General features: G+C 38.2%; 1 protein-coding gene across 1 annotated transcript in view; it reads left to right on the top strand.

Moving 5' to 3' along the window:
* The first annotated feature begins 2,155 nt into the window (after positions 1-2,155).
* Positions 2,156-27,351, top strand: part of DIPK2A (divergent protein kinase domain 2A) — a 158,605-nt gene continuing 133,409 nt past the window's right edge. The window contains exon 1 of the mRNA XM_053710010.1: positions 2,156-3,027. Within this exon, the coding sequence (XP_053565985.1) occupies positions 2,374-3,027 (654 nt within the window). The 5' untranslated portion in view covers positions 2,156-2,373. The remainder of the gene's footprint in view (positions 3,028-27,351) is intronic.

Here is a 27,351-nt window from a genome sequence, read left to right as displayed (position 1 = left end):
AGAGGATTTTCACCTTGCAAGTACCCTTAGATCCAAGTCATCTTCTGCAATCAAGTTCTTATCTCCCAAGTTTCTCTTCAATCAAATTTTCAACAGTTATGCATATGTTTTGTTCTGTTTGGGACTTTTTGGACTGTTGCTAGTTCTAAAATATTTTCCATTGGTGAGCATCAGTCAAGAAAGAGGAGGTCTGGCTGCTTATTGGACAGTTTATGGTCACTATTCCTTCTCTGATTGGTCACTTTTTTCTTGGAGTTATAAGTTAGCTCTATCTCTAGCTACTTATTGTGGTTATCTGTTTTCTATGCTGTTTTAATATGTTTGTTTATGTCATTCTGTTACTTTTAAAAGCTGCATTGAGTAGTAAAGAAAGAGAATGCAAAAAAATACTCGTCTCTGTGTCTTTAATAAAATCTAGATTATACCTTCAAAATATTAGGATAATCGGAATTTCATAGCCTATGTATGCCTTTTTACAAACCTCAAATAAAAAAAATAGCTGTAGTTCAGACTAATAAAATTCCAGTGGGTAAGAAAGTAGGTATTCTTTCACATTTAAAGTCAACTTAAAAAAAGGCGTTATCTATCTTTTCAAACAATAACAATTTTTGTATTAACTGTCCCTTAAAAGTGAAGATAAAGTTTGATAAATTAGTGCCCTGTTTTTAAAAATATTATTAAAAACAGGTGCACTTTCATTCATCAAAATTTACATTTCACAGTTTTTATAAAAATACCTTTAATTCTGGAAGCCGCTCCAGCACTTCCCCCGCCCGTTGCAAATCTCTTCTTGCGTCACCAATGGAGAATCCAGCTTCCTCCAATCATGGCGTGACCTCAGGCAATGTTTGATTGGGGGGGGGGGGGTTGGAAGCCTTGATTAGAGGAAGCCTGATTCGTAATTGGTATGAAGGTATGAAAAGACTTGCGATGGGCGGGGGAAGCGCTGGAGCGGCTTCCAGAATAAAAGGTATTTTTACAAAAACTGTGAAATGTAAACTTTGATGAATGAAAGTGCCCCTGTTGTTAATAGTATTTTTAAAAACAGGGCACTGATTAAAGGGACATGAAACCCAATTTTTTTCTTTCATGATTTAGAAAGAGCATTGCTTCATTCTCTTGATATCACTTGCTGAAAAGCATATCTAGATATGCTCAGTAGCTGCTGATTGGTTGCTGCACGTAGAGGCATTGTGTGATTGGCTCACACATGTGCATTGCTATTTCTTCAACAAAGGATATCTAAAGAATTGAGCAAATTAGATAATAGAAGTAAATTGGAAAGTTGTTTAAAATTGCATGCCCTATCTGAATCATGAAAGTTTAATTTTGACTAGACTGTCCCTTTAATCAAAGTTTACCTTTAACACTGAGTGACCTAATATTTTCTCCAACACAGGATTTCAATTTTGATTAGAAACACTGTTTCAATACACCTATATTCAAAGAAAATACTTCTGGTAAAAGCTACCTGTTTCAGAGATACCTTTTACAAAGCAAGTGATATACCGATGATACATCTGTATGCTATGTGCAACTGCATTCAGACAACATGCCTGCTCAGGATGCAGGGACTAGTGTTGCAGCATCAGCAATGACGCTATGTGAATTTATGAGGCATACGGACGTATACTTCGGGTGTCTTGAGTTTAAACCGTTCTTAGTTTTAATAGAAGCATTGTAACCTACATGCTTTACAATGCGGTTCTTCGAATCAAAACTAAAATACAGATCTTGACGTGTCCATTGTATTCATAATCCTTTTGCTGTATTCTTTCGCTGATGTATCCATAAGGACAGGGTTCTCGTCAACACAACTGTCATACATATAATTTACTTACTTGCTGTCTGTCACTACTTTATAAAAGAGCGTTCGTGGACGTTTACAATCCAGCATACAAAGCAATACAAATATATAAATGTATCTAAAAAACAAAACATTAACAACTAAAACTCAAGTATTTTCCCTTAAACACATTTTACGAGTATTATTCTTCTATCTAATCCATCGATAATAGCCTTAGCCCAGCCCATTCCAAGATGGCGGCATTACTGTGGACGTCAGCATCGAAGCTACACCTAGCTCCGTCCATCCATGTCACGTGACACAACAAGAACGCCCCCTTAGAGTGTTTGGTCACGCCTATTCTCCCTCCTCAGTCGGCTCCGGATTTCCAGAGCTGCCTACCTTAGTAAGTTGTGAGCTGCTGGAGTATAAGCGTTAGACACTGGCTGATAGGGGTAACTGCAAAACATCGCCGTATTGAACGTGTCCCACTTCTACGAGCTGGCCCCGCCGGCTCTCAGAGACTTCCAGAGGGGGGAGGCACAGCTGCCGCTCCCCTTCCTTGGGAGCGGAGTGAGAGCGGGACCATGTTGCGCCTTGTTTCGCTGAAGTTCGGCCGCTTGTATCGCTACGTGAAGCTGTTGTTTGTGGCCAGCTTGCTGGTGGTGATGTTGCTTAACACACATTCCCTGCTCGCCTCTTTCCAGCGTAACGAGCTCACTGACCGACGCTTTCTCAGCCTAAATAAGTGCCCGGCATGTTTTGGGACCAGCTGGTGCCGGAAGTTCATGAACGGACAGCTAAGCTTCGAAGGTTGGGGGCGTCTGCGACTCCTCGACTTCTTCAACGTCAAGAACGTGCACTTCGCCCAGTACGGGGAACCTCGGGAGGGCAGCCGCAGAGTGGTACTCAAGCGCTTGGGCTCTAACCAGGAGCTATCGGAGCTAGACCAGAAGATCTGCAAGAGAGCCACGGGGCGGCCGCGCTGTGATCTCATCCAGGCCATGCAGAAGACGCACTTCGCCCGGCTCAATGGGGATGTTAGACTGCTTACCCCAGATGTGGTTGAGGGATGGTCGGATCTGGTGCACTGCCCCTCGCAGCGGCTGCTGGACAGGCTCGTACGGCGGTATGCAGAGACTAAGGACTCGGGCAGCTTCCTGCTTAAGAACCTCAAGGACACCGAGCGTATGCAGCTGCTTCTTACGCTAGCTTTCAACCCGGAGCCTCTTGTGCTGCAGGTAGGTACCCGGGCAGGTTTCATTTTTTTCAGACTTCTCACTGCTTTTCCATCTCTTTCTTTCTGCTTGTTTGTAGCATTAGCTTCTCTATTTAATGTTAGAGGTTGATTACATAGGATTTCCACTAGATTCACTAAACTCTCAAGCGAACCAGATGTCTCCTGTTGCTGATTCGCTAATTCATTGAGGATCTCTCCTTGCACCATTGGGTAACAGATTTGTTTATTTGAGATCTAGGCTATTGACTGAGAGATATTGACCTATTTTCTAATATTGTATCAAGAACTCAAGTGAACCAAATCCCTTATCCGATTCCTTACCGATGTTTATAGCTTGCTTATTCAATACATTGTAAATTCCTTTGCAAGGGTTTTTTTTTTTAAATCAACAAATAAACTAACAACATTTATTTGTCTCATCTTAGAAACGAGTTTAATGCTAGTTTTGCTAGTGAGCAACTTTACCTAATTTGTGTGTGGTTGGGGTACATCTCTTGCCATTTCTGCATTGAGAAAAACGTATACACTCTCTGAATAAGAAATTATCCCAACTTTATTTCTTACTCCTCTGACAGCCATGGTCATGTGATTTAGTATCCTAATTAAACTCTCTAAAATTTATACATAAAGGCAAGGTAAGATACAGATACATTGGCTTTGGCACTCACTCAGTATATTGTCACACTAAGATTTCTTTGTAATAGTTTTTTAAGCATACTTTTTAGTGTGAAAGAGCAGGAAAACCTTGTGCTGTTAATACAGAATCACATATATAAAAATTAAATGCATTTATGTTAAAACTTTAGAACAACATGATCTCTATTGAGTAACCTTGTGTCACACAAATTTGAGTGATTTCTGTAAGACACACTTTCTTGAACACAGACACTTGTTTATTTTGGTCTCTATCTTTAGTGATGAGTTCTTTGCCCCTGGCAATAGTGTGAACAGATAGCTGAATAACTAATTTACGTACACACTAACAGTTTTATTCATTAGTTTATTCATCTAATGCTATATACACAATGTTGGATGTAGTCAAAAATAATGAATGCATTAAACATTCTTTTTCATGTGCAGGGAAATTTCTTTTATGCCCTCTTAGTGGGTGTGCCATTCTGACAGCTTTCTCCTATGTAATGAAAGCGGTATACATTATCTAGGTTTTCCATAATAACGTTAAAGATGACTCAACCTTTGTGTTTATAATGGGAGATAGTTTTTAAGTTTTTCTTCAGTAGTCGATAGGAAGCAATATATTAACTTTCTGCCTGATGTATAATATTGCAATTCTCTGCAGTTGCTTGCTTGCAAATGGTTTAGTAATACACTGAGCTCTTTGTGTAATAACGTGGGCTGTATATTGCATCTGAAGATTTGTCTGTTAACTTGACAGTTTAATTTATTTATATTTTGTAAGAATGCACAGCATTCCATGGGATTGTTTGAAGAATCTGTGAGGTTATGAAAGCTTATGGAAAGCAGTATTTTATTTTGGGGCTATGTTGGTTTAATGTATCACAATCTAAGAACCTAGGTGCAATATGATACATTATAATAGGAATGATCTGCATCAGACTGACCTGCTGTTAACGAATACAGGAACGTATTTCCTTTCTGTAGTTAAGTATGTTGTATTGACAAGGAATCAATATATGATTTAAGACTGGCTATAAACCTTTTTTTATCTTACTGATGAGTAGACTCCTTTTGTTTTTCTTCTGGCTTAAAGTAATGTTTGATGTGTCTTTAAGTTCTTGTTGTTCTTTCTGTTCACATAATACATTTTGATATCCAAAACATGTTTAAGCTTACTATTATTAATGTAATATGTGTGTGCGTTGTGCCCGACACATTAGTCTGTTCTAAATTGTATGTTCTTTAGGATGACACCCTTCATTTATGTGCTATGCATATGTACCAAGAAAGCATAATTTATAGTCTAAAGAATATTTCTATTTCAGGATTGATTGTCCATCTTGTGGTAAATACTCTAGTTCTGCTCCTTTTTAGATCATTTTGTTCTATTAATCGTAATAGTCATATTTTGGTTTCTAAGATTGTGTGGTTGTCTCTTTAATACGCTTCACGTCTCCTATATGTGATATAAATGTCACCTTCATTAAAGGGATAGGTCAAAATTGGAATACACATGAATACATTTCAATTTTGAATAGAAACATTTTCCAATATGCCTCCATATTTGGGTTTAGAGGATTAGGATTCTAACACCGTGTCTGCTCGGAGTGCTGTAGGTGGTGTGTATTGTCACTAAAGGGACAAGTAAACATTGGTTAATATGTTTCATAATTCTGCACTGTCACTTTAATTTGTCTCATTACAAGCCTCTTTGGACTCTGAGAATGTAGTGTTGGAATGGCAGACGGGGCACTGAAAACATATGTCTTATGCTGCTGATAAACAGTAATAACTTATTAGAAGTATTTTTGCTAATGAAAATTTATTACACAAATGCTTCTATTTTAAAATTTAAATGCACATTTTGATTTTGACCGTTCTATCCCTGTAATATAGAGGTGTATGATGATTTTTATATATATATATATATATTTATGTGTGTATGTGTGTGCCTATAGTGTATTTCAGAACTATGCTGCCGTTTTTCAATGCACGTTTTAAGGAATTTGGAATATAAACATGAGAAATAATCCAAAAAGTTAGGAGCTACAAGTTAAACGCTATGAGCCACATCTCTCTAACTTCTGGGATTTGCCAAGCCCATGCTAATGGGAAAAGACGATTGATACCATTCAATTTTCTCATTACATCACAACTTGTAAACCTAACATATTTCAGGTTTGACTTTATGCTGGTTGATGATTTCTCAGGGCCTGACATGTTTCTATTAATAGACAGACATTTGAGGCACCAGAACAGTTTTGTTAGGAGTCAGACATTACTTATGTAGAATAAGAAGTAGAATCATTTTAAAAGATGCAGTTTATAGTATAGTTCTATGATCTGAGATTGTCTGGCTAGAAACCGTTGAGCCTTTTCTTTATTTATACCAAGATTCTTTATATTGTGCTGTATGCAACTGAGTGATAACACAATGTAAAGTGAGGTGTACCTATATAACATCTCCTTACAGGTTGCCTTCCTTAAAGGGACACTGAACCCAATTTTGTTTTCTTTCATAATTCAGATAGAGCATGCAATTTTAAGCAACTTTCTAATTTACTCCTATTATCAGTTTTTCTTCATTCTATTGCTATCTTTATTTGAAAAAGAAGACATCTAAGCTAAGGAGCCAGCCAATATTTGCTTCAGACCCTGGACAGCACTTGTTTATTGTTGGGTGAATTTATCCCAGGTTGTCCACCAAAAATGGGCCGGCATCTAAACTTACATTCTTGCTTTTCAAATAAAAATACCAAGAGAATGAAGAACATTTGATAATAGGAGTAAATTAGAAAGTTGCTTAAAATTGCATGCTCTATCTGAATCATAAAAAAAATGGGTTTAGTGTCCCTTTAATTCTAAAAGTATCTCCAGGTTAAGAATTATAGCACTAAATAAAAGCTACTTTTGATTTTACAAGTTGTCACTCTGATCATTGTTCTTTAATTTTTCCATTTTGATATTACTGCTCACTCTAAAGTTTGACACTGATGTATGGTTACTATTTTTTATAGAAATTGTAAGATACATTTATTAAAGGGACATGAAACACAATTTTTTTTTTTCTATGATTAAGGTAGAGCATAACATTTGCAACACTCTTGATAGCCTTTGTTGAAGGAGTAACAATACTGGGAGCTAGCTGTGAGCCAGTATATAGACATTTGCTGCTCCTGAGCCTACCTAATTATGAATTTTAACAAAGGATACCAAGAGAACTAAGCAAATAAGGTAACAGAAGTAAATTGGAAAGTTGTTAAAACCTTCATGCACTGTCTGAATCATGAGTTTTTTGTTTTTTTTACTTTGTCCCATTTAATGATACTGTTGAGTTCTTATGCTGTCTAGAATAAACTGACACAAGGCTCTATTTAAATACCCTATTTAAAGGGACAGTTTTCACCAAATTTCATATAACTGCATGTAATAGACACTACTATACAGAATAATATTCACATATATTAATCTAAAAATCCAGGATAAAACCGTTTAAAAACTTACTTAGAAGCTCCCAGTTTACCACTGTTGAAAAGGTTAGCTGGAACACCCACTGTAAGTGGTTCTATTGAAAAAAACAGACACTCCCCCTTCCTCTGCATATGAAAAGACCCTTTACACAAACGGGAGCAAGCTGGAGTAGCTATACATCAGTATTCTCCTAAAACTTTGGAGCTTGGTTAGGAGTCTGAAAATCAGCAATGTTATTTAAAAATAAGCAAAACTATACTAAAAAAAAAAAAAAAAAAAGCTGTATAGGCTATATAAATGGATCATCTACAAAACATTTATGCAAAGAAAAATCTAGTGTTTTAATTTCCTTTTTAAATGTTTTCTAGAAGCAACAGCAGTTGATCATTATCACCATTTTTATTTCTACTGTGTTTTTGTACATTTGAAAGTATACTTGAGTTTTATGCCACTGGTTAGTATTCTTATTCTTTTTTTTTTTTTTTTTTTTATAAAGCACCAAACATATTCTGCAGCGCTGTCCATGGGTACAATTCATTTAAGTAAAACAATGATACAAAACTTGTAAGAGACCAGACAAAATTTGACTGACAAATACAGGAGGGATTGAGGGCCCTATTCCCGTGAGAACTGCAATCCAGAAGGGTGGTAACTCCAAAAGCACCCTGCACAGTATTGCGTTTCAGCTGCTTACAAACAGTGCTTATCCAAATATCAACATATTCATTTGCGCTTTTATGTGCACCTTTTAATTGCTCCTAGTGCCAATCTCAAGGACTCAAATAGGTGCAGTTTTTTTTTAAAACATTAAGATTTGATCTTTGAACAATGTTCTACATATATATAAATATTACAATTAAATCCAAATATATGCCAGTGTCTTGTTGGAGGATAATAATAATAATAATAATAATAATAATGGACTATCTTGCCCAGATTATTATCTTTATTTTTTTTTTATTGATACACTGATAGGGCTGAAAATATTAGTAGCCTTGCATTTTAATCCAATAATGCATTAAACCGCCCCCCCCCATAATTCTGCTGTGTAGGATCCCCCCAAACAGCTCTCTCTAACTTATTGTGCGCCATCTTGGGTACTGCCTTTTTTTTAAATATTTTATTAACAAATTACTCTATTTTCTGTAGTGTAGCTGCCCCCCCTCAACATCCAACCCCTCACCCTCTCCCAGATCCCTTAACTGAAAACTCCCACCCTCCCCAGTCCTCTTTCCCACCTTGTTAGTAACCTTTATTGTGCCATAGTGTAGGGTTCCCCCGCCCCCCTCCTTTACCGATGGCCGCCTCCCTTCATCAGCTCCCACCCACCAACGATCACGGCCATCGATGGCCGATGCAGAGAGGGCCACAGAGTGACTCTTTCTGCATCAGACTGCTAGAAAATGTTATTGCAGGATGCCTTAATATTGAGGCATCACTGCAATAACATGAAAGCGGCTGGAAGCGATCAGGATCGCCTCCACCGCTTTCAAACACAGGGTATGTCCTTGGTCGTTAAGGACCTTTTTTTTTTTTGTAGGACGTACCCTGTACGTCGTTGGTCCTTAAGGGGTTAAAGGGAAATTCCATCCAAAATTGGAATCCACATGGATGCATTTCAGTCTTGAATAGAAACATTTTTGTAATAAACATGTATTGGCAAAAAAAACTTCTAATAAAAACTACGGCTGATTTTAACTATGCACCAGCTTTTTAAATAAAGCACTTGCCTAAGGTGCTTGCACCATCTGGAAATGACTCAATTTGGTAATTGCTGACATGATTACATGCCTCACTGGCACTCAGAGCAGCTGCAGTATTTAAAATGCTGGTGCACTGAGAATGTTTAGTTATGCTTCACATGCACATATTTTGTTTACACTAAAACACTATCTTTAACTAGAAGCATTTTTACCAATACATATTGCAAAAATGTTTCTATTCAAAGATGTAATTAATCTATGTGAATTTAAATTGTGACCGGAATGTCCCTTTAATTGTGATTTCAGCTTGATGATAATGTCATTCTACATGGGAGGAAAAGTGACCATCTTTTCTTGCCAAGCTCCCTTGGAAACAGATATCTAAGCTAGTACATTAGCTTCTGTTTTTTACCCCTTTTTAAAGGGACACTGAGCCCAATTTTTTTTTCATAATTCAGTTAGAGCATGACTTTTTAATAAACTTTCTAATTTACTCCTATTATCAATCTTTCTTTATTCTCTTGCTATCTTTATTTTAAAAGCAGGAATGTAAATCTAAGCAGCCAGCCCATTTTAGGTTCATCACCACGGATAGCGCTTGCTAATGGAAGGCTTACATCTACCTACCAATAAGCAAGCATAACCCAGGTTCTCAACCAAAAATGCGCTGGCTTTTATGCATCACATTTCTGCTTTTCAAATAAAGATAGCAAGAGAATGAAGAAACATTGACAATAGGAGTAAATTAGAAAGTTGCTTAAAATTGCATGCTCTATCTGAATCATGAAAGAAAACATTTGGGTTTAGTGTCCCTTTATTTTAAAAACTGTTGCTTTGTGCCTTTATGTTTAATAGCACTGTGACCCTTAAAGGAGGGATGGAGCATTTTCTGGGTCTAGTACATACGAGTGTTTAACCCATGGCTAGACTGACAAAAACAAAAGCATAGATTTTTGGCAAATTGCAACTACATCATGTTTACAGAAGGAAAAAAAATCTTTCAAAGGGATGAAGCTTCCTGTGAAAAATGGAGGAGTCCTGGTGATGTTTTTGGGTGCTTCTGACACTGGTTGTCTATAATCTTTGCATGGCATGATGATAGACTATCAAGGCATTGATATGGGTCCCATTTAAAGGGACTGTAAAGTCAAAATTAAACTTTTATGTGTCAAGAGCATTCAAATTAAAAAAAAAAAAAAATTCCAATTTACTTCTGTTATCAAATTTGCCTAGTTCTTTTGATATCTTTTATCGAAGAGTAAAACTAGGTAGGCTCAGGAGAGTGCACATGTCTTTAGTACTCTATATGGCAGTAGTGTTTTGCAACATTTTATAACAAAGCTATAAATAATGTTGCAAGAAGTAAATTGGAAAGTTGTTAAAATTGCATGCTCTGTCTGAATCATGAAAGTTTAATTTTCATTTTACTGTCCCTTTAACATCTGTGGAAAGAGCTGAAACTCATAGTTGGGAAAAGGCACCCATCAAACCTGAGATAAGTGGGGCAGTTTGCTCAAGAAGAGTGGGCTAAGTGTAGAACTCTTATTCAGATCTACAGAAAGAGCTTGATTGCCAATCTCATTTGCTTTACTGTTTAAAGGGACACTGAACCCAATTTTTTTCTTTTGTGATTCAGATAGAGCATAACATTTTAAGCTACTTTCTAATTTACTCCTATTATCAAATGTTCTTCATTCTCTTGGTATCTTTATTTGAAATGCAAGAATGTAAGTTTAAATGCCGGCCGATTCTTGGTGAACAACCTGGGTTGTTCTTGCTGATTGGTGGATAAATTCATCCACCAATAAAAAAGTGCTGTCCAGAGGTCTGAACTAATAAAAAGCTTAGATGCCTTCTTTTTCAAATAAAGATAGCAAGAGATCAAAGAAAAAACGATAATAGGAGTAAATTGGAAAGTTGCTTAAAATTGCATGATCTATCTGAATCACGAAAGAAAACATTTGGGTTCAGTGTCCCTTTTAAAGTAATATGTGAAGTAATTAAATCAAAAGTGAAGCTTGTTCTAATACATTTGATATAAAGAATGGTGGATACCAAATACTTTAGGCAATTTTTGCTTTGTTCAGATTTTCTTTTCTTTCCTTTTTTAAAAAAAAAATAAAAAATGGAAGGAGGCCACTACATTCTGCGACATCTGTATTTTTGGTGTGATGACAAGGTGAACTGTTTTTAACTGTTGGATCATAAATAGGTGTTGAAAAATATTTGGAAAATGATGATTGCTAATTACCATTCAATAGAGAAGAAAACCTAGGTATGCTTTTTTTGTTTTTGTTTTTTTTTTAAAAAAAAAAAAAGGAAACCAAGAAAATTAAGCAAATGCGTTGACAGAAGTAAATTGGAATTTTGTTTAAAATTGCATGTTTTTTTACTTTTAAAGGCACTGTATTCAAAATGTACTTTTATCAAACTTTCTTTTTCTTGGTATTCTTTGTTGAAAGCTAAACCTAGGTTTGTTTATTTGCTAATTTCTAAGTGCTTGTAGGCTGCCTCTTATCTCAATGCTTTTAGACAGTTTTTATAGCTAGACAGTGCTAAATCATGTGTGCTACATAGATAACATTGTGCCGGTGGATGGCCCATCACCGGAGAGCGCGTGACCGCTGCGACACACACACAAAAATTAAAAAAATAAAAGCCCTAAATGTGCATACTGGTAGACTGTCTGCCAGTACCTAAGATGGTGGTGACCATTGGGTGGTGAGGGAGGGAAGAGAGCTGTTTTGGGCGGATCAAGTGGTGGGGTAATCTCTACACTACAGCTAAAATTAACTTTACAAGCTACCTGATTAACCCCTTTTGCTCCTGGGAATTTTGGAAGTGTGGTGCACAGCTGCAATTAGCTGCCTTCTAATTACCAAAAAAAAATCCAAAAGCTATGCATGTCTGCTGTTTCTGAACAAAGGGGACCCCAGAGAAGCTTTTACAACAATTTGTGTTATGACTGTACACACAGTATGTAAACTTTGGACTTCTCACTGAAATTATGAAAAAGTTAATCCCCCCCCCCCCACATTTTTATTTTTATTATGATCGCATTTGATGGTGAAATGGTGACACAAAATATACCAAAATGGGTCTAGATCAATACCTTGGGTTGTCAACCAAAAAACAGGGCTCTATTTCAGTTTTGTTTGTGAAACGCTAGGCAGCCCACGGCAGAATCCTGTTTTGCTTGAGAAGGTGACGTTTTTACCTCTTAGTCAATAGCTGTGTGCTAAATCCGGCTTGTCTCCCTGTGGTGCCGGATTTCCCGCACGCTATTTGCTAGGAGGTGGAAACGTCACCTCTTGGCAAAACAGCATTCTGCCGTGGGCTGCCTAAGCAGCTCAAAATGGCGAACGCTTGAAACAAATAAAGGAGCTTTCTGCATGAAGTATGTTATACTTCATGAATGAAAGCCCTCTTTATTTGTTTCAATGGTCAATCCTAGTGTTTCACAAACGCTAGGATTGACTTTCACTTTATATAGAGTGGTACCAAAATTGCTAATGGTTCTACAGTCTTTTGGGCAAGTTTTTCTCCCAAATTCATGGCCCTTAAGGGGAAAACATTTTTTTATAGTACATTGTCCCTTTAATTATAATTCTGGTTATTTCGTAAGTGATAGTAAAAAATTTTTTTCTTTGCATCTAAAAAAGGGTATTTTTAAAAGTAGTAATTTGTCATGCATTAAACTATTTGTCGTCATTAGCTAGTTAGCAGTTTTTCCCTGGACATGAACATGGATTTCCTGTTAGTTTAAGATTCAGTGGACATTACATTTTAAATCATGTTTTATGTATAGCTAAAAAACAAAAAAACTAAACGTAAATACTATGCAGTGTACATTCATCATTTATTTTGTTGTTACTCCACTAAGCAAATTGTGCCTTCCCTTTAGAGACTTGAGACCTTGAGTACATACTGTAATTGTCCCCAGATTGTTTCTGCATATCACAATGCTACAAGGAATTTTACTTTATGACCGTGCCCCTGGCTGTAGCAAGTGAGACCAGGTACAACATGTACAGTATTGCAAGGGATTTATTAATGGACTGCTTCTGTCTTTGGAAAGCCCTGCAAATTAACAAAATGATTTAAATAGTTTTCAAACATTTTTCTACTTGTATTTTGAGATGCAGTGTATACTTTGTATGCTGCCTATTTATTTTTTTCATATAAGGTTCTAAATTCCCCATATATATCTGATATGCAAGACTTTTAGGCTTTGTTATATGCAACTGTTGAGATCCACAAACCTGTGTGCTTTGACAGGTAATCTGTAGAAACTGAAATTGTATTTGCTGACAAGTAAACATGTCCTTTAATACCTTTTTTAAGAAACTGCACTAGCTCAGATTAAACACTGTGGGCACTTTGTGCATTACAGACAATAAATCCAATATTGAAGGTTTAGTATTGATTGATAGGTATAAGTGGTGCAGTAGTCACTGCGTAATAATCATTTGCCATAAAAACACATGGAAAAAAGTAAACTCTTAAAGTTACTAAAATGATATGCTGGGGCTGTGCATTATACATTGTATTCATGTTATTGTAGCTGTTCGCTTTTTGTCTGAGATCTGAGGATTGGTGCCTACTGGGTACTAGTTATCCACCCCTGTTTATTTAACCACTTTTTTAAACTCCTCGTTTAGTTGTACATTGTTGTTTACGTTCTTCAAACTTTACCCTTTTTTAAAGAAAGGTAACAGATAATAGTAAAGTTCACAAGTCACATTCACAAACATAACGAAAACATTTGTAACACAAACCTACATTTGATAGAAAATGTGTAATGCAATCTACATTTAGTTACTTTGCCTTTTCTCTAATTCACCTTGGTTAATTGCACTACTTTTGCATTAATTTATTTTATTTTTACTAATGCTGTTACTGACAATGAAAATATTCTTTTCTTTACAAAACTTCTGTTGAGCAGCTAGTTTTGATCAGTGTTTCAAGTGATCTCTAGCCACAAAATGCACACGTTCCCTCTTACAAGTTCCCTCTCCCTGGACTGTTTTGAAATGGGGGGGAAAACCCTTAAAAACTGCTAAAAATTATTTTATAAAGTTTTCTTTAAATAGTGTTGTTACCATGGATGCCGCTAGCCCCCCAACATAGCCTAATGGCTGACCCCTCCAATGGTGTCTTCCCACCACCACTCTGCCCAGGCTCTGCAACAGCTCAGGCCCTGCTTGCTGCATGCCAAGCCCCACCTATGATGTGTAGGGCCCTGCCTGCGACACACACCCAGTCTTGCCCTACGGTCGAGGACCTGTCCATAAATCACCAGTGGGCCTCCTAGAAGTGCTCCCCCCCCCCGAAGAAATTTCTGGGGTCTTCACTGCCTTTAAACCATTTGTTTTGTGTAAATATTGTTTGCAGGGTTTGCTGATATACTCTACTTTTGTAGAAAACACACATACGTCTTAAAATTTCATGAAATACATTGTATTACAATTTTCTGTAGTCCGTCTTGCAATATTATACCTTTTAATATTTTTTTGAGTGTGAAAAAATGTCTGAGTAGGTGAACACAGTGTCTTTTGTCAATTTATGTACAATAACTAACAAAAACTTTCCCCACCTATTGCCTTTTTTGGAGGAGCCAATCTCAACTTTATACTAGAGCCAACATGGCTTGTTACTTTCATTTTGTTGGCAAAACTTGCATTGATTTGCTTTATCTTATCACCTCTGCTGAGGTCAGATAAGTAGCAGGGTAAGTGTGCATTATGGGAAATGGGACAAAATAATTAAAGTATTTTACTTTTACATAATTTAAAAATCTGTTTCATGTCCCTTTTTAATGTAAAAATACTACAAGTTAAGAGTTTTCAGTGAGGGGTAATATTTAAGGTAATGTGTAAACTAAATGTAATAAATAAAAAATACAGAAAATTGCAGTGGTTAATAGCGATACTGGGCTGTCCATCTTCAGTCTTTTTGAGCCACAAAAGGGGTTTGCATTTGATCACTGTATGGACACAGATGTATTAATCTTGCTCAATCACTTTGATTTCCACTGTTGAAACATAGAGCCGAAAATCCTGGTCTGTTTGCTTCTCTTGAAAACTGAAGCTGGCTACACTGATTTCTTGGATTATCCTGCTGCATAAGTGATTATAGGCAATACAGTAAATAATCTCTGGAATAATGAATAAGGCTATCTTGAGGATTGTTTTTAAGCCTTCCCGTTTAGATAAAATAATTAACAGGCTAGCTGGGCCGTAGTTATCTGCCAGTCTGTATGTTGCTGCTTTTATATTTTTGTAATTTTGCTTGATAGTTGTTTAATTTGTTGCATCACAACTGGCTATATAAACATGTTTTATGGTTCGTTTTTAATGCTTTTTCTGCTTGCATTCTACTGTTACCAGGATTTTAGTGGAAATTCAACTTATAGCCAGGCTTTGGCATATTAATGGATGCATAATATGCTTAAAGCCTATAGTTTATATGGTACCAATTAAATGGACAGAAAACTTTAAAAAACAAACAATAAAAACCCTTTTTTTTTAAATGATTTACCTCCAGTCATCATGTTGATATATGGGGGAGTCTTTAAAAACTATAAGGGTTTTTAAAATGCAGCATTTCAAATACAATTTTGAATCTTTTCAGCGCACAATTGCCTTTTTTCCTTCTTTGCAGATGGGTGTTACAGCTAATCAGGACTCATAAGTCTGCCCATCCATCAGTCTATTGCATTTTGTGTTACTTATTTCTCATGGGACTCAGTATAGAAGGGCTGGACAAATCCAGAAGCCAGGGAGCCACTGTCTCCTAGAATTTTACCCCGGCTCCTAATGTTTTGGGTTATTCTCCATATATCTTTATACAGATACCACTGTCTGGCTAATATGTTTTCTTGCTGGCTCCTGTAATCTAAACAGATTTGTTGACACCTGCTTTATAGCACAACAAAGGTGCTGGAGCGCCAGTTTCTATGTGTATTTACTGTAACTTTGAATGCATGTATTGTGCTACCCGGAGTCCCAGGAGAACTCGGGGCCACGCACTGTAATATTTCTGTTGCACCAAAGATACAGATTATAATAGGGTCTATACTACCGCCTAGCTCCTTTACAATCCTTAATGAATGCCTCTGCCAGACTCATCTTCCTTACAAGTCGCTCTTCATCTGCTGCACCTCTCTGCCAATCTCTTCACTGGCTTCCTCTAGGATCAAACACAAAATTCTCACTCTGACATACAAATCCCTCAACTGCACTGCTCCCCCCTATATCTCAGACCTTGTCTCCAGATACTCTCCCTCCCGTCCCCTTCACTCTGCTCACGACCTCCTCCTCTCCTCCTCTCTTGTCACCTGTTTACAGGTCTTCTCCAGACTGGCTCCCATCTTGTGGAACTCTCAGCCTTGCTCCACAAGACTCTCTTCTAGTTTTAAAAGCTTAAAGTGCGCTTTAAAGACTCTACTGTTCAGGGATGCATACAACCTACGCTAACCTTTCTTTATACCAGTTCCTCTACTCCATTGCTATCCCCTGAACCCCCTTAGCATATAATCTAAGAGTCCAACTGTTTGTTGATCACCTTCTCAAGAGCGGACTACAACAGTGCAACTCTTGGCAGGGCCCTCTACCCATTTGATCCCTATAACTGTTTTGTTGTACTCCGCCTTTAATAGCGATGCAGAATCTGTTGGCGCTCTACAAATAACCGATAATAATAATATACTCTATGTACAAATGACTGAGCAAGATAAAAAAAAATATATATATTTAGGCAGTTATATAACTGTCAATTTTGCATTTTAAAACACCTTTTTTTCGGTTGAATTGGGGTTCATTACCCACACCACCACCATCATCCTCATCATTTATTATTTTTATTATTGTTAGTTTTTAAATAAAGAATTATGAGGTTCAGGAAAGCTGCCTTCGGTGTGTGATATATGCAAATTTAAATTTAGATATGTCCTTCATTGTATTGTAAAAGTTGTCCCCAATGCTTTAAGATCAAGCATGAAGCCCCCTTAATTTGAGTGAAATCACGTTATAATACAATTTTTTTTTTTTTTTAAGCAACATGAAAAACTTTAATGGTACATTTTAGTGGTGAATAATTACTCAAATTTAGAACTGTCCAAATCTCAACTTTTTACTAATAGGCTGGTGCAAATACCACAGTGCATCTGTTTAAGGTATTGTCATGGGTCTATTCTGTTTATCTTTACTTGTTTGTGTAGCCTTTATATGATATATACACATTTTGTTCTGAGGCTGCAGCAACCAATTGCACAATTCTAGCAATATGATGTGCTTGCATTTTTTTGTGAATTTCAATTCTTAATAAATGTGTAATCTTGATATTTTTGAGTGCTGAATTCTCTTTCTTTCATTGCGCTGAATGATTCACCATTACTGTATGTGGGACACATTTTGAGTTTTATCACTCGCGTTTAGTGGTGTTTGACAAGCTCAGCACTGCATCTCAAATGCCATCAGAACAGTTAAGTTTTCTAGGAAGTATTTCTCTCTACTTTTAGAACCTGTAGGGCTAGATTTATTAAAGCTGAGGCGGACAGGGGCGCGTATACGTGCCCCTGCACACCTCAGCTCGCCTGTGGCGGGGCAAAATTACCCGCAGGTATTCGCCATTGCACACAGCGCAATTTTGCGCTTGCGTGCAATCCTGCCCGCGCACAGCCAATCACGCGCTGGCAGGAGCTGTCAATCTCCTCGGTCTGACTAGACCGAGGAGATTGAATTTCACCACATTAGAGGTGGCAAAGGGGTTAGGGAAGCGGCGGTCTGGTGACCGCTGCTTGATAAATGACGGCGAGCAAGTTCTTGTGAGAACTTGCAGCCGTAGGGCTTTAATAAATCTAGCCCTTAGTGTGCATACCTAAACCGCACATTACCTGCACATTTGTTGTAGCACTTGCTCTAAGTACTGTTGACATCAAGCATTTTAAATTTGCAGAGTTACTTGTCACACAAATGCACTTCTCTGCCTTTTAAATACACTTTATGCCAAATATGATTGGTCAGTTACTTCCGCACAGAAGGGAGAATCATAGTGATTGGGCTACTGAGAAGCCTGTAAGGAATATACCTTATGGCTTCTTGAGAACTGAAATTGAGGAGATCTGCTCTAGGCCAATAACCTTTATACCTTTTTTTTTTTTTTTCATTACCTCCTGACACTAATATTGTGCTTAGTATTAAAGGAACAGTAAGCACTTTGAGATTTCAGTGTAAAATGTTTAGTTATGCAAAATGAAACAACTTTGCAATATACTTTGTTATGAGCAGCATTATATTTCCAAAACTTGAAATGCACCCTACTGACTTATCAAGGCTAGCCCTGTTACACACGCTTTAACTAATAACCACAAAATAATGTACTTCTTGCCTGCAGACTAAAGCCCAGATTGGCTCGTCTTAATAAGGCAAATGGAGGGTGGAATTGGCTATTGAAAACCTTTCAGTAAAATTGATGCTCATTTGTTAAAAAAAAAAAAAAAAAAAAATGTTTAGACCTGCCTGATAAGTTCTATAGCAACACAACATAAATGTCTTGTAATTAATTACTAGGTGTTTACTTTCTTTTCTCTTGCAAGATTTATAGAGTCCACAGATTCATCCATACTTGTGGGATATTCTCCTTCCCAACACGAAGTGGCATAGAGAGCACCCACAGCAGAGATGTCTATATATCTCCTCCCTTAGCTCCACCCCTCAGTCATTCTCTTTGTCGGCTCTAAGCAATAGGAAGGGTAAAGTGAGTGTGGTGACAAAAATGTTAGTTTTTATTTTCTCAAGCAAAAGTTTATTTTAAATGGTACCGGTGTGTACTATTCACTCTCTAGCAGAAAAGGGATGAAGATTTCTGCAAGGATGATGATCTTAGCACTTTGTAACTAAGATCCACTGCTGTTTCCACAGGGGCTGAGGAGTACAGGAAAACTTCAGTTGGGGGAACGGTTTGCAGGCTAAACTGCATTGAGGTATGTTCTGTCACTTTTTTTCTAGACAGACTGTAATATTTCTAGAAAAGGCTGACAGTATCCCCATGAGGGAAGGGTAAGCTGTATTCAGAGACTTGGTATGGAATCCCAGCTTGCATAAAGGGCCAAGTTGTTACTGGTGACACGTTTTTTTTTTTATTACAAGATTAACGTTTTTGAGGGGTGGTTATGGCTTATTTCAGGGTTATTAAACCACATGGTGTGTTTAAACACTTTGGTGTGTTTCTTTTAGGCCCCTATATCATCGAGTTAGGTGGGAGGGGCCTATTTTCGCACTTCAGTTGCGCAGTTTCTTTCACTCACAAGAAATGCAGCTGCTTCTCCGGAGGGTCCTGCTGTTCTTGAGGGCCTAGAGGAAGCTTTTTCCCCACAAATCTATCTCTAAGGGCAGGTAGTCGCCACAGCAGAGCTGTGGCAAGGTGCTGAACATTTTTATACCGTTTTTTTGACGTTTTGTCAATCCGGTTTTTCCATTAAGGGGTTAATCGTTTTAACTGGTGGTGCAAGTTTAATAAGGCTTTATGATTCCACTGTAAAAATTTCGAAAAGTTTGCTCCTTTTTAACACTGTTTTGCAGAGTTAGTGCATTTTTTTTTTCTCTTAAATGCACAGTACCGTTTTTTTTCTAAATATTATATTACTTTGAATAAAGTGTTTTCCAAGCTTGCTTGTTTTTATTACTAGCCTGTTAACATGTCTGACATCAAGGAAACTCCCTTGTTCAATGTGTTTAGAAGCCATTGTGGAACCCCCTCTTAGAATGTGTCCCACTTGCACTGATATGTCTATAAATTTTAAAGATCATATTATAGCACTTAAAGATATATCGCTAGATAATTCTCAAACAGAAAGAGAGGTTATGCCATCTAGCTCTCCCCAAGTGTCACAACCAGTAACGCCCGCATAAGTGACGCCAAGTACCTCTAGTGCGTCGACTTCGTTTACTTTACAAGAACTGGCCACAGTTATGAATACAACCCACACAGAGGTTTTATCTAAACTGCCTGGGTTACAAGGGAAACGTGACAGCTCTGGGTTAAGAACAAATGCTGAGCCTTCTGATGCTTTAGTAGCCGTATCCGATATACCCTCACAATGTTCTGAAGTAGGGTAAGGGATTTGCTGTCTGAGGGAGAGATTTCTGATTCAGGGAAGACGCTCCCTCAGACAGATTCTGATATGACGGCCTTTAAATTTAAGCTTGAACACCTCCGCTTGCCGCTCAGGGAGGTATTAGCGACTCTGGATGATTGTGACCCTATAGTGGTCCTAGAGAAATTGTGTAAAATGGACAAATACTTAGAGGTTCCTGTTTACACTGATGTTTTTCCAGTCCCTAAGAGGATTGCGAACATTGTTACTAAGGAGTGGGATAGACCAGGTATACTGTTCGCTCCCACTCCTGTTTTTAAGAAAATGTTTCCCATATCTGATACCATGTGGGACTCGTAGCAGACGGTCCCTAAGGTGGAGGGAGCTATTTCTACTCTCGCCAAACACACAACTATACCTATAGAAGACAGTTGTGCGTTCAAAGATCCTATGGATAAAAAAATTAGAGGGTCTCCTGAAGAAAATTTTTGTTCATCAAGGTTTTCTTCTCCAACCTATTGCGTGCATTGTTCCTGTAACTACTGCAGCTGCTTTCTGGTTTGAGGCTCTTCAGATGGAGACCCCAATAGAGGATATTATGGATAGAATTAAGGCCCTTAAGCTGGCTAATTCTTTCATTACAGATGCCGCTTTTCAACTGGCTAAATTAGCGGCAAAGAATTCAGGTTTTGCCATTTTAGCGCGCAGAGCGTTATGGCTTAAGTCCTGGTCTGCTGATGTGTCATCAAAATCTAAGCTGTTGACCATCCCTTTCAAAGGTAAGACCCTATTCGGGCCTGAACTGAAAGAGATTTCAGACATCACTGGAGGGAAAGGCCATGCCCTCCCTCAGGATAAAACAAATAAAATGAGGACCAAAAAATATAATTTTCGTTCCTTTTGGAACTTTAAGGGTGGTCCCTCTTCCTCTTCCCCGGCTGCGAAGCAAGAGGGGAACTGTGCCCAATCCAAGTCAGTCTGGAGACCTAACCAGGCTTGGAACAAGGGTAAACAGGCCAAGAAGCCTACTGCTGCCCCTAAGACAGCATGAAGGGGTAGCCCCCAATCCGGGACCGGATCTAGTAGGGGGCAGACTCTCTCTCTTCGCCCAGGCTTGGGCAAGAGATGTTCATGATTCCTGGGTTTTAGAGATTGTTACCCAGGGTTATCTTCTGGACTTCAAAGACTCTCCTTCCCCCCCCCCCCCCCCAGGGGGAGATTTCACATTTCTCAATTGTCTGCAAACCAGACAAAGAGAGAGGCGTTCTTACGCTGTGTAGAAGACCTACATACCATGGGAGTAATCCGCCCAGTTCCAAAAGCGGAACAAGGGCTAGGGTTTTACTCAAACCTGTTTGTAGTTCCCAAAAAAGAAGGAACTTTCAGACCAATCTTGGATCTCAAACTTCTAAACAAATTCCCATCTTTCAAAATGGAGACTATACGGACTATTCTGCCACTGATCCAGGAGGGTCAATATATGACTACCGTGGATTTAAAGGATGCATATCTACACATCCCTATTCACAGAGATCATCACCAATTTCTCAGGTTCGCCTTTCTGGACAGGCATTACCAGTTTGTGGCCCTTCCTTTCGGATTGGCCACGGCTCCCAGAATTTTCACAAAGGTGCTAGCAGTGGCGCCTTATCTAGACGACATATTAATTCAAGCGTCGACTTTCCAGCTAGCCAAGTCTCACACTGACATCGTGTTTGCTTTTCTCATGGGTGGAAGGTGAACATAAGAGTTCTCTCTTCCCTCTCACAAGAGTTTCCTTCCTAGGGACTCTAATAGACTCGGTAGAAATGAAAATATTTCTGACGGAGGTCAGGAAATCAAAGCTTGTAACCACCTTCCGAGCTCTTCATTCCATTCCTCGGCCGTCCGTGGCTCAGTGTATGGAGTTAATCGGACTAATGGTAGCGGCAATGGACATAGTTTCATTTGCTCGCCTACACCTCAGACCACTGCAACTATGTATGCTCGAACAGTGGAATGGGGATTATGCAGATTTATCTCCTCAGATACATCTGGATGAGGAGACCAGAGATTCTCTTCTCTGGTGGTTGTCACAGGTTCACCTGTCCCAGGGAATGTGTTTACGCAGGCCAGAGTGGGTCATAGTAACGACCGATGCCAGCCTACTGGACTGAGGTGCAGTCTGGAACTCCCTGAAAGCACAGGGTTTATGGACTCAGGAGGAGGCTCTCCTCCCAATAAACATTGTAGATCTGATAGCGATATTCAATGCGCTTCAGGTGTGGCCTCAACTGGCTGTGGCCAAATTCATCAGATTTCAGTCGGACAACATCATGACTGTAGCTTATATCAATCATCAAGGAGGAACACTGAGTTCTCTAGCGATGATGGAGGTAACCAAAATAATCCGATGGGCGGAGACTCACTCTTGCCATCTTTCAGCAATCCATATCCCAGGGGTAGAGAACTGGGAGGCGGATTTCCAAAGTCGCCAGACTTTTCATCCGGGGGAGTGAGAGCTCCATCCGGAAGTATTTGCCCAGCTGACTCAGCTATGGGGCACACCAGACTTGGATCTGATGGCGTCCCGTCAGAATGCCAAGCTTCCTTGTTACGGGTCCAGGTCCCGGGATCCCCAGGCGGTACTGATAGATGTTCTAGCAGTGCCCTGGTCCTTCAACCTGGCTTATGTATTTCCACCGTTTCCTCTCCTTCCACGTCTGGTTGCCAGAATCAAGCAGGAGAGAGCTTTGGTGATTTTGACGTAGGACTTGGTATGCAGACCTGGTGGACATGTCATCTGTTCCACCGTGGACTCTGCCAATGAGGCTGGACCTTCTAATCTAGGGTCCATTCAAGCATCCAAATCTAATTTCTCTTCGTCTGACTGCTTGGAGATTGAACGCCTGATTTTATCAATGCGTGGTTTCTCTGAGTCGGTCATTGATACCCTGATTCAGGCTAGAAAGCCTGTCACCAGGAAAATCTATCATAAGATATGGCGCAAATATCTTTATTGGTGTGAATCCAAGGGTTACTCATGGAGTAAGATTAGGATTCCTAGAATATTGTCTTTTCTCCAAGAAGGATTGGAGAAGAGATTATCAGCTAGCTCCTTAAAAGTACAGATATCTGCTTTGTCTATTCTTTTACACAAACGTCTGGCAGATGTCCCAGACGTTCAGGCATTTAGTCAGGCTTTAGTCAGAATCAAGCCTGTGTTTAAACCTGTTGCTCCGCTATGGAGCCTAAACTTGGTTCTTAAAGTTCTTCAAGGGGTTCCGTTTGAACCTATGCATTCCATAGATTCTGTTTTTAGTAGCTATCTCTTCGGCTCAAAGAGTTTCTGAGTTATCTGCTTTACAGTTTGACTCACCTTACCTTGTTTTCCATGCAGCTAAGGTGGTTTTGCCTACCAAACCTGGATTCCTTCCTAAGGTTGTTTCTAATAGGAATATCAATCAGGAAATTGTTGTTCCTTCGCTGTGTCCTAATCCTTCTTCAAAGAAGGAACGTCTGTTGCACAATCTTGATATGGTTCGTGCTTTAAAGTTCTACTTACAAGCAACTAAAGATTTCCGTCAAACATCTTCATTGTTTGTTGTTTATTCTGGTAAGCGGAGATTCAAAAGGCTACGGCTACCTCTTTCTTTTTTGGCTGAAAAGCATCATCCGTTTGGCTTATGAGACTGCTGGCCAGCAGCCTCCTTAAAGGATTACTGCTCATTCTACTAGAGCAGTGGCTTACACATGGGCTTTTAAAAATGAGGCTTCTGTTGAACAGATTTGTAAGGCGGCGACTTGGTCTTCGCTTCATACTTTTTCCAAATTTTCCAAATTCGATACTTTTGCTTCTTCTGAGGCTATTTTTGGGAGAAAGGTTCTACAAGCAGTGGTGCCTTCCGTTTAAGGTACCTGTCTTGTCCCTCCCTTCATCCGTGTCCTAAAGCTTTGGTATTGGTATCCCACAAGTATGGATGAATCCGTGGACTCGATACATCTTGCAAGAGAAAACAGAATTTATGCTTACCTGATAAATTTCTTTCTCTTGCGATGTATCGAGTCCACGGCCCGCCCTGTCTATTTAAGGCAGGTAGTATATTTTTATTTAAAAAACTTCAGTCACCTCTGCACCCTATAGTTTCTCCTTTTTCTTCCTAACCTTTGGTCGAATGACTGGTGGGTGGAGCTAAGGGAGGAGCTATATAGACAGCTCTGCTGTGGGTGCTCTCTTTGCCACTTCCTGTTGGGAAGGAGAATATCCCACAAGTATGGATGAATCCGTGGACTCGAAACATCGCAAGAGAGAGAAATTTATCAGGTAAGCATAAATTCAGTTTTTTTAAATTAGCTGCTGTATTCTAAAACAAGACCTCACAAACAGATCATGAAATGTCCGATTGTTGACTTTCATAGCCTTGTATATAGAGAATTAACATACAAATTTAATTCTCAGAAGTTTGTCAGCATTCAAATGTTATGTCCATTATTATTTTACCTTTGTATTATTAAAATTTGAAGGAACATTGTCCACTCAATTTAAATAGCAAATCTGGTGTGTGTGTGTGTGTGTGTGTGTTTTTTTTTTTAAATGGGTAGTTTTGCTTATTTTCAAATAACTTTGTGCTGATTTTCAGACTCCTAACCAAGCTCCATGTTTTAGATGTATACCGATGTCTACACAATTCTGCCTTATCCTGTTTTGTGTAATCTGTGTTCTACCTGCATTTTCAGCCCCTTTCAGTGGGTGTCCCAGCTAACCTCATCAACAGTGCTAATTTTGGGAGCTTCTAAGTAAGTTTTTAAAAGGTTTTATAGTGAATTTTTATGCATATTACATGCAGTTATGACAATTGGTGTATATTGACCCTTTAAGCCAGAAGGTATTTTAAAATGTTCTTACTGTGTTATACACCACTGGTTTACTTGCAGAACTGACATTATTGAAAATGCCCTTTTCTTTGACATTTTGCTACTGTAGATGAATTTGAATTTATTCTTTTTATAGTACATTGATCCGCTTCCTCCATCTAAAAGTCTGGAAACCTTGGTAACCATCAAACTCTTAACTGTGTATGATGCTGATCAGTTTGATCAAAAGTTCCAATTTTTATTTTAATTCTTAAACCTAACCATATGTGTAGCCCTAATTGGATTTAGCAGATGATAGCAAAACAATGCAGGTAATCACTGTGACTTGTCTGTCATCTAAAGTCTAGATTTGCTCCTCCAAATAAGGAAAATGATCGCTGGAGTTTGTATAATATATAATTGGCAGTTAAGTTTAAAAATGTTTTTAGAATTAGAATAGGCTAATATGATGATTTATAGCAACACAATAGAAATGTTTTTTAATAACATGGTGTTTACTGTCCCTTTTTAAAGAGTCTACTCCAAAATGTTTATTATTTAAAACGATAATGACTTTATTACTGGTCCCCCAGTTATACATAACCCATGGTTATATTAATATACTTATTACTTCTGTCATTACCTTGTATCTAAACCTCTGCAGACTGTGCTCCTTATTTCAGTTCTTTTGACAGACTTGCATTTCAACCAATCAGTGCTGACTCATAAATAACTCCACAGGAGTAAGCACAATGTTATGTATATGCACAAATAAACTTGCGCTGTCTAGCTGTGAAAAACTCAAAATTCACTGAGGCGGCCTTCAATGGCTTTGAAATTTTGCATATGAGCCCTACCTAGGTTTAGCTTTTAATCAAGAATGCCAAGACAACACTAAGAAAATGCGATGATAAAAGTAAATTGAAAAGTTTTTTAAAATGACATGCCCTATCCATATCATGAAAGTTTAATATTGACTAGACTGTCCCTTTAAAAAGCCTCCTTTCACAACACTTCTAATCTATGAAGCTTTTTCATTATGCCAAATGTTTTTCTTGTGAATGGCGCTTTTGTAGAAGGTTCCTGAAAGTCTGAAAGCAACAAACAAATGCTAAAGCGTTAAAAACCAGTGGAGGCTATACTGATTACATAGCTAAACTTGCATCATAAACTTCATACAATTTTAAAAAGTAAACATTTAACACAATCTTCAAATATTAACCCTTTCGTGTCAGGGCTAAAGTGCCTACATCAGAACAACTGTTCCGATGTAGACAAATTGTAACCACACGATCGCAAGATTTCAATTATTGGATCGCTCCTGGGGGGCGTCCCTACAAGCCTAGGAATGCCCTCCAGACCACGATCAAATCCTGAAAGCACAGAAGGCTTCAGGACAGCCGTTAGCTATGACGTTCTATTCCGTCATAACTGCTTTAAAGCCCAGTGTAATTATGACGGAATAGAACGGCATAACGGCATTAAAAGGTTAAAACCCCACATTATACCCAACGCAATATACCTACATATTTTATTATATAACTTAAACATAGGAAAGAATGTTAAAAAGAGGTTCTAACTTTAATATGTACTATTTCATGTATGCTGTTCTCAATTTTTTTTATCAAGATATTTTCGCAATGTAACAATCAGCAATAGGTAATTTCTTATATCCATTGTACATGATTATATCATTGTATTTGTTGAAAAACCTTAATAAAAATATATATTAAAACCCCAAATCATGACATGAGCATGAATCCAAAAGCGAGTTCACACCAAAGTTGTTGACAAACAATTTAAAAGTTCTTGAAGCACATCCCAATTGCACTAGAAAAAAAAGATAGAACAAACTTTCCTTAGGTGTAGCTTATACAGACTTTGGTTACAACATATCTGTATATATATATATCTGAAACGTATGGAGTCGATCACCACACTAGTGATTAATGTCGTCAGTAACTCCGCTCCCGTGACGACCTGTAGATCAAGACCCCGAAATAAGGAGATGCAGGTGCTATGTTAGACGTTAAGTCAGTCCAAACAACGGAAGCCTCATAGGCCAATTCTGAGCAATTCGTTTCTAATCTTTGTAAAGACGGTTCTGACAGATCTTGTGTGTGTGTTTTGACGTCCGTAGCAATGAGTACCTGCCAGTGTGTAAGCACTACTTATCTCAGCTTGGGGAATAACTTTGCTTCCAGAGATGGCTGCAGCACATTGCAGTCATAGTGTAAAATGTATTCTCTGAAGATGAGTAAAGGAAAAGTCTCTTTAATGCAAACAAGGCAAGTGTGATTAATGCAGAAAGAAATTAGATGGTGTATGTAGCAAGGTGTTGTAATTAATCCAAAAACTGACTTGCCTCACACACAATCTGTTTAAAGATCTACAGGCAGTTTCCCATTGGGGACAAAGAGTGATTTGTAGAATGAAAGAAAAATAAAAAGACTTGTTGCAACCTTTACAACATGCTAACATGTTTAGAATTTGTTTTAGGTTTTCTAAAGAACTAATATCTGATAAACTGATTGTAAGGCTTGCATACCAAGCTTCCTGAATATCTCCAATCTGCATAATT

Source organism: Bombina bombina, chromosome 4, assembly GCF_027579735.1.
Source record: "Bombina bombina isolate aBomBom1 chromosome 4, aBomBom1.pri, whole genome shotgun sequence".
Lineage (NCBI taxonomy): Eukaryota > Metazoa > Chordata > Amphibia > Anura > Bombinatoridae > Bombina > Bombina bombina.
Note: the sequence above shows the minus strand (reverse complement) of the source record. Positions and strands in the feature narration are given on the sequence as shown.